Here is an 8537-nt window from a genome sequence, read left to right on the forward strand (position 1 = left end):
CTGGAGCAGTCGAGGCAGGTAAAGGACATGGGAGGTGAATAGGCTTCAGGTGTCATCAAATGAGCATCCGAAGGAGCATCATAGGGAGTTGGATGATGTACATAAGTAGAGGGTTCTGCTGGGTTAGTTGTAGGAGGTAGAAGAGGAGCATGGGACAATTATTAATCATGTAGGGCTAGTTTGGCAGCCCAGTTCCTCGTGGGGAACCTGATCTTTTCCTTGTGTCGGTGGCCCACACAGGAAGCCATCACAGTGCACCACTCTGGCCTGTTTGGACGGTGGTTCCACAGGGGTACCTACCCAAGCGTAGCTTCCACGTGAAAACATGCTCGAAATTCAGACATCAGGCGACTATCCTCGACCCGTCTCTTCTCAACTTGCGTCCCTCCTCTCGTCTCGTGTGGTTGATGGTGCTACCATCGCACCTGGTGCAATCTCATTATCACCACGCTTCCGCTGATGATTTTCTCCAGGTAACTCCAGCACCTCTTCCCGCACCTTCTTGGTTTTGATAGGGTTTATTTCCTCTATTCCCACACCTTCTTGGACGATGACGAACACGAGCTAGAAGGAGGTGGTGGGGTGGGTTTGGCATCAATGACAGAGGGAGCGGGGACGCATGTGGAGGTGGCTTAGGGCGGGCATAGGTGATGGTTCTAGAGAATAGATGGGGTGGACGAAGGTGGTGGATGGATTATGGAGGGTGGGAGGCATCATCTTTGTGGTGCTAGACCAAAACAGAGGTTGTGGAGGCCTTATCGTCGTTGTCTGCCAAAGATGACAGTTGGAGGTTGCCGAGCATGATTAAATTTTATTTTTCTAGATAATGGGTTCTTGGGAGGAACGCGTTATGCAATTTTTGCTGGAGGAGGAAGAAGACAATGATGGACTATTCTATGTTATTCTCCGTGCTATAATCGCATACTTCTTAGAAGACAAAAAGGTCCATCGACACATCCTCCCTCGTCAGTGCTAAAAAGGTTAAAGAAATCCTTGAAGGGCATGAGAGCTAGTACAAATATGAGTTCATAATGGAGCCAAAAGCCCAAAACTATTTAAAGCCACGTAAAAAATTTTCTTAGAAGAGGGAATTTACTACGTGACACGTGAGGAGTTACCGTTGAGGAGCAACTTGGGATGTTCATGTATATTATCTCCCACAACGCCAGTAACCAAATGCTACATACGTCTTTTTAACATAGTGGAAGGACTATCCATCGAAAAATATATGGAGTTTTTTTAGATAGTTCGCACACTAACTCAATGATTCGAGAAGCTTCCTAGCTTAGTGCAAACTTATACGGACTGCAACATATTTTATGTTCATGCCCTTTTTCAGGTGAACTGCAACTACAAACATAATTAGCAAATGTTAATTACCACATATCCTCAACATCTTTCCATATTTTCTTTCCTTACATGCATAATTGCCTTGGTACCATTGATGGCACGCATGTGCCCATCACTATTAGCAAGAATCCCCCATATAGAAATATGAAAGGAACTCTTTCACACAATGTTACGGTAGTCTGTGACTTTGATCTTAATTTCACATTTGTTTCATGTGGATGGAAGGGTCAACATCAGATGCAGGGTGCTTCGATATGCTATTAGCAAAGGATTTAGTGTGCTAGAAGGAAAGTTTTATGTGGTAGTGGATATGCAAATATAACATCGTACATTGCACCGTATAGAAGCATATGGTGGGTACGGAGGCGACGAGGTCAGGTTTTATGGGTCCTTCGTTGTCTGTGTCATGCCTCCTCGCAAGTCCTGATCTCGGTTGCTTTGGACTGATTCGTGAAAAATGGCAGAGATGTAAGACTTGGACCGTAGGTTAATTAAAAATATAAGGTGGGTTTTGCAAAAATGACGACTGTTGGACCGTAAAACGGGTAATTTATATGGCAGACAAGAAAAGATGTGCCATTCCACAAGTTTGGCCATCTGCCCATCTATACTCGAGCGTGAGGACTGAGGACAAAAGCACCGCTCCCACTTACACATGGGCCCCGCCAATTATGAACATACAGACTTCCCCGCTTTCCCATCCCTGCGGCCCTTATCCCCAGCCCAAAATGGACGCCACCACCGCCGTGGCTGCGAGGCGCCTCCTCCTCCTCCCGCTCCGCGCCCAGCCGCCAGCACCGCGGGGCGCAGCGCCGGCCACGGCGAACCCCTGGTGTCGATCCGTTCCGCGGAGACGACGAGTCCGTGCCGCCCCGGCGCGCGCGTCGCTGGACCGCGCCGCGGTCCTCCTCGACACCGCGGCCGCGGTGGCCAACGGCGGGACAGGTTACTCGCAGGCGAGCTACTACACGTCTCTGGGACTCTTCGTTCTCTCCGTTCCGGGGCTGTGGTCCCTCATCAAGCGCTCCGTCAAGTCCAAGGTCCCGGACCCATCCCTGCGCCCCCTCTCCCTTCTTCCGTCCCGTCGTCCTTGTTGTCGGCTGCTTGCTTCCATCTTTGCTCTCTCCTGCACGCGCGCTCGTACGTTGCTGCTCCGGTCCCAGCGAGCACACGTGCACGCACGAGTGCCGTGTGAGCAGGGCGCGCACCGCACGCGCGCCTGGGTGCGCTGTGTTCGTGCCACACTTGCTCGTCCGCGTACAGTAATTCGGAGTAGATGCACCTGTGCCCGTGCCTACAGAATCGGGTAATTCTGGCTCCTGGATGAGCTGTCCCAATGAGCGTACACACGGGTTTGAGAGCTTCTGTGATTAGCTTTGAAGCAGGTTTCGTTCTTCCTTCTTTTCGAGAAGAGACGGGTAGTGCACTAGCTAGTGCTGTGTGATGTGGGTGGGTAGTGGAGTGGACTTGCGGTGTCGGCAAAAGATGATACCCTTCTTTTCTTATTCGATTTGCATGGTCCATGATGCCACCACCACGTCTGGTAGGGACTGCACTGCATTGGGTAATTAAATTAATTTTATTAGTCGTCCTCTTGATGCAAAAGTTGTTTTTTTTAATCACAGCACATCAGTCTCATAGTGAGTAGACTATTCAGAGGTCCGTTTATGTGGGTTTCTTGAACCTATTTTTAAATCTTGGCCAAATTCAGCAGCACTGTTTGTCATGTATGAATGCCAAATCTGTGGATGCAGATTGTGCAAAAGACATTTGTCAAAGACGAAGGGCAGTCGATGGCGCCAAATCAGGTGGCTGGAGAGATCCTGTCGTTCTTCACTCGCAATAACTTCACCGTCTCAGACCGCGGGGAGGTCATCACGTAAGTTGCGTGCTAGCTGTAGCTGGCTTCGTGTGTCCTGCAGCGAGGCTACATATGCTTTCTTCTCTTCAAAAACAAAACTCTACTTAGCTTAGCTTTAGCTATGTTGTTTGCTTCCTGATTCTACTGCCAAGCTAACACTCTTAAGTTCCGCATCAACCCCCATATATTGCACACACAGTAATTGGGTGTTATCCAAACACCCAAATCTGTTTTCATCGTGATAGGACTTGTATTTTAAATGCCGTTTATTGTCTGATCTATTGATTAGTAGCTGTACGGTAGTAGTGTAGCCACTTAGCACAAGCTCATGAATTTTTCTTCCACATGGGATGGGAATACCTTGTACCCTGAGCTGAGGTATATCGTGCTTCTGAACCAGATTCGAGGGCACAATGATACCAAACAGAGGCCAGGCGGCGCTGCTAACCTTCTGCACCTGCATTAGCCTCGGGAGTGTCGGGCTTGTTCTATCAATCGCTGTCCCAGAAGGTGGCAACAACTGGTTCTGGCTCATGACCCTGAGCCCCTTGGCGTATGTCTCTCTGCTACTCAACTCCCAGCAATTCAGAATGAATTCTTCCAGTACAAATGCAGTAACTGACCCTTCATGATGAGGTCCCAGGGGAGCGTACTACTGGACGAAAGCGTCAAGGAAAGAAGAGATCAAGGTCAAGATGATCCTATCCGATGACGGGAACGTGTCCGAGATCCTTGTGCAGGGCGATGACGTCCAGGTTGAGCAGATGAGGAAGGACCTCAAGTTCAGCGAGAAGGGGATGGTCTATGTGAAGGGCATCTTTGAGACATGACTGGGAGTTTCATACTCTATCTGTGAGTGAACAATCGAGTGGAGACGAGTCTTTGCTGCAACGGAAACTGCGTAAGCGTAACCCAGGTGAGGAAATGCAAATTGGACGGGCAAATCTGTACCTTGGCTTAAAGGAAAAAAAGAAGTGATCTTCATACGGGATTTGATTATTGTAAGTGTTGCCCGTATGAGGATAGTTAATGTATGAACTCAAACTAATGACTTTATAAAAAGCTGATGAGAAACACCTTTTTGAGCATGAAAATACTAAAACCTTTTTAGGAGAGAAAGAAGTAACTGGAAGTCTGACCACTGCACATTGGAGTTCCAATTGGACACCAGCCGATCACTCAAGGGGTCTGCGGCGAGCGGACGACGAGTTCGCGGTTGGCGGACGGACGCTGCACCGTCACAGGCAACACAACTAAGATGGGATCGGCAGTGGTGGACTTCCCTAGGGGCGAGCTGCGGCAACGACCTCCTTAGGGCGTGAGCGACGACGTGTTTTTATGCTACCCTGTATACATATTTATGCCAACGTCAATAGATGTTTACGACATATATTTCAGTCAATGGTTACCCTTACATCTATTGTCTGTTTATGATATTTCTATTCACATTTTATGCAAACGTTTATAGATTTGTATGTATTATCTCGTTACCTAGCCCATTGTGTATATGGGGTTTCTAACATTTACATTAGCTCGGTATTTATGATCAAAACTGAGAGGTTTTACACTCAAAACTGAAGGTTTTTACGATCGAACATGGAGATGCGTCCAAACAGTGACTCGCATGCCAATTTTTAAGTAGTGTACCGTAATGCAGAAATACATTCACCGTGCAGCATAATTAATATTAGTATATATCATAAACTGTTTGTAACGAGTATAGCTGCATGACTATTGTAGAGATCCTATTTTTATGGACGAAATAAAACATTTAAATCAGATTTTTTGTTTTCATGCATGCCAATCCATTTTCTTTCAACGCACATTCTTACTATCCTAAATTTATGCGCATGCAGCAGGAAACAAAATATTTTTAGCGGTGTACCACACTACATAAATATCTAAACCATGTAGCATAATTAGTATCAGTATATGTCATAATCTAGTTCCAACGAGCCTAGCTACATGGCTGTTGAAGATATCCTATTTTATGGACAAAATTAACCATTTAAATCAGATTTTTTGGTTTCTATGCATGCCAATTTATTTTCTTTTAACATATTTTTTATCATCCTAATTTTGTGCGCATGCAGCAGAAAACTGATTTTTACGCGGTGTACCATACTGCATAAATATCTACACCGTGTAGCATAATTAGTATCAGTATATATCATAAACTGGTTCTAACGAGCCTAGCTGCATGACTGTTTGTAGATATCATATATTTATGAGAGAAATAAAGCATTTAAATCAGATTTTTTGTTTTCATGCATGTCAATTCATTCTCTCAACGCACATTCTTGACATCCTACATTTGTGCACATGCTGCAGAAAACTAATTTTTTATGCGGCGTACCGTATTGCATAAATACATACATTATGTAGACTAATTAGTATCAGTATAATTATAAAATGTTTCTAACTAGACTAGCTGTATGGCTGTTATAGAGATCATATATTTATGAACAGAATAAATTATTAAAATCAGAATTTTTTTGTTTCTATGTATGAAAATTTATCTCCTAAATTTGTGCGCATACCTTTCAATTTTGTTGTGCATGCAGGGATAGGCGCGGGGGTGGAGGCTGTCAGGCTGGTCTGGTCGGGTGATGTAGGGGGTGAATGTGACTTCCACCGTATATTTGTTGCTCATGGCTTTCAATAGCCTCACTATATATATATATATATATATATATATATATATATATATATATATATATATATATATATATATATATATATATATATATATATATATATATATATATATATATATATATATATATATATATATATATATGGGGCAACGTAGCCTGTGTAAAAGATTCTCCTGTGTAAACATGCTAAAACGCCTTAACAACCTTTGGATCCAGAATCAAAGGCTAATTTTAATCCCACCTAACCGCCACCGCACCAGATTACCAGGAGGGGGTTCTTTAGAAAAAACACAAGATTATCAGGTGGGATTAAGATTAGCCTTTGATTCTGGATCTAAAGGTTGTTAAGACGTTTTAGCATGTTTACACAGAAGAACCTTTTACACAGGATACGTTGCCTATATATATATATTACGTGGATATTTGTTTTGATCTTTTCTTGCTTGTGCATCTGATGTGAAGCGATCTCTTCTGCTCTGAAATGGTCTGTTCAATGCCGGGGTTGAAATCTAGAGGGATCCATTAAGGGTGGAGGAAGGAGAGAGAGGAATAGGTGGCTAACTCCCTTGCACTAGTGGTTCACTGTCCATCCCCTGTGATTTTGATGGAGCGCAGAGGGCGGAGCTCCTGATCCGACATCCGCCGATGCAGGGCGGTGGCGATCGTCTCCTCCTGCCCCTGCTGGATGCGGAAGGGTGTAAGCAGGGAGCCATTGGCAATTTTGCCATTATCATTTGTGGGCTTCGCCAGTATGCCATCGGACCCACAAATCATAGACACAGACGGTCCCACCAGTCATAGACACGGGATGGCATAATAACAAGCAGCCAAATTTGAGAGTGGCAAAACAGCAAATTTCTCGTAAGCAGGAGGGTGCATGACCATCTTCGGCATTGTTCAGTTACAAGTGATAAAATCTTACCACAAATTTAATTCGAATCTGGATTATGTGAATCCATACCTCACATATAATCACATGGTGAGATTAAATCCATCATTTAATTAATATATCTCTCAAATCTAGTTATTCTTTTGATACATGAATTTTAATAAAAAAATGTGTAATATCTTAATAGATTTGTTCCATATCTATTGAACTATGAGTATAATTCATGTCTTCCATAGTTTAAAAAATTCCTAAATACCTGAGTTATAATCCATGATGGGTTTAACCGAATAAATTTTTTGAGTAGACTTGGATTATTTTGGGGCAAGGATTGTGACATGTATTTAATTTCAATCTATGTTAATCCAGAGCTGGATTAGGGTAAACGAACAAGACGTTAGGTGTCTTGGGCTATTCTCAATGAGAGTTTCACTGTTTTATTTTCAATACTGCCACATCATCAAGAGTGGGATGAAATAAAAATGGAACATACACTCTTAATATAAAGTTTCATTTCACAATTTTATAGGCTACAATATCAATTAAATGTCGCATCTAAAGAGCTAATAAAAATACATGAAATAGATGGGGATGAAACAAATTACTCTCAATGTTGATTTCACGCGTTTTCCAATGCCTTGGAAATGAGTTGACATAGTTTCATGGTGATGAAACTACTTCCATCCATTTCAAAATAAATATGGTATCATGTCATCCAAAAATCTGATGTGGCACTGTAATTAATCTATGAAACTTCTTATGAAACTATGCATTGAGAATGGTTACAAAATCTCAGATTTTATAAAATTATGTTTCAAGAAACTCACTTTTAGAACTAGTTTGGGAGCAAAAGGATTGGAGAAAATTGAGGGGCAAGAATCTCCTTCCTATTTAAAATTAAATAAGAAGAGGATTCTAGCCCCTCAATCTTCTTCATTTCTTTTACTCTCAAACTAGCCCTTAAGAGCATTCAAACCCGAAATTTCTCGAGTCGTAAGCGTTACACATCGAGAACTTTACAAATTAATTGCATCAGCTGATTAGGAAATACTGGAGGGACTGACCAGGCAATGCTTGAAGCGTCTTCTGGTGCCTCCTCATCCACAATGCCGCCGTGGCAGTAGTCTCGACGCGTTGCCGTGTTGAGCAATTCATATGTGCTAGGGACCTTACAAGAAGATTGTCTTCCAAAAGCGCTCAGGAGGTACTTAACTTTACTTGAAGTACATGTTTTTTAATTGTATCGTGCATTGTCTTTTAATTGTCTTTGCTACATGTTTTTTTCTTTTTTCATATTCGGATAATCTCGTCTGAAAATCGGGAACATATCTTGCAACTGTTATAAGGCAACATCAGGAAACCCGATCGACTAGACTAGAATTGAGAGCTGGCTAGGCCACCTTTGCTCTTATTGCTGGCCTGAAATCATGAAACCAAGCTAGCTAGGTTCGGTTTGGAACCTGACCGCACCAAGTAGTTTGAATTGAATTGAAAACTAAAAAACAAGACGATATCAATGTAGATTCGTTTCTATGTTGAATAAGACCAACCCTCTCTATATAGACCAAAGGTTTATAAGGTGTCCAATCAATAAAAAAACTTCTCTACCCTTTTTACTCCATCAAACTCTGCCTCTTCCAACCCCAGTTACATGCTATTCTACAATCTCATAATGGAATTCATTATGATCGTCTCGTGAACCCGGAGTCATCCATATGTGCCTTGACGGGTACCCGGGAACATGGTACCCAAAGTGAGCCCATGACCCTTGACGGTCCATCTA

The 8537-nt window shown here is 43.0% G+C and overlaps 1 protein-coding gene across 3 annotated transcripts; it reads left to right on the top strand.

Moving 5' to 3' along the window:
• The first annotated feature begins 1996 nt into the window (after window positions 1-1996).
• Window positions 1997-4705, top strand: LOC100278550 (uncharacterized). 3 transcript variants are annotated; one of them, XR_564962.4, is made up of 5 exons: window positions 1997-2390; window positions 3105-3229; window positions 3612-3764; window positions 3855-4127; window positions 4323-4705. XR_564962.4 is itself a non-coding variant. In NM_001371713.1 (4 exons), the coding sequence occupies exons 1-4, from the start codon at window positions 2079-2081 to the stop codon at window positions 4039-4041; spliced, it is 777 nt and encodes a 258-aa protein (NP_001358642.1). In that variant the 5' UTR covers window positions 2065-2078; the 3' UTR covers window positions 4042-4300. The 3 variants fall into 3 exon arrangements, 1 of the variants encoding a protein (NP_001358642.1); XR_564961.4 differs by having other exon boundaries at window positions 3855-4212; window positions 4323-4701; NM_001371713.1 differs by lacking the exon at window positions 4323-4705 and having other exon boundaries at window positions 2065-2390; window positions 3855-4300.
• Window positions 4706-8537: the final 3832 nt, after the last annotated feature.

Source organism: Zea mays, chromosome 4, assembly GCF_902167145.1.
Source record: "Zea mays cultivar B73 chromosome 4, Zm-B73-REFERENCE-NAM-5.0, whole genome shotgun sequence".
Classification (NCBI taxonomy): domain Eukaryota; kingdom Viridiplantae; phylum Streptophyta; class Magnoliopsida; order Poales; family Poaceae; genus Zea; species Zea mays.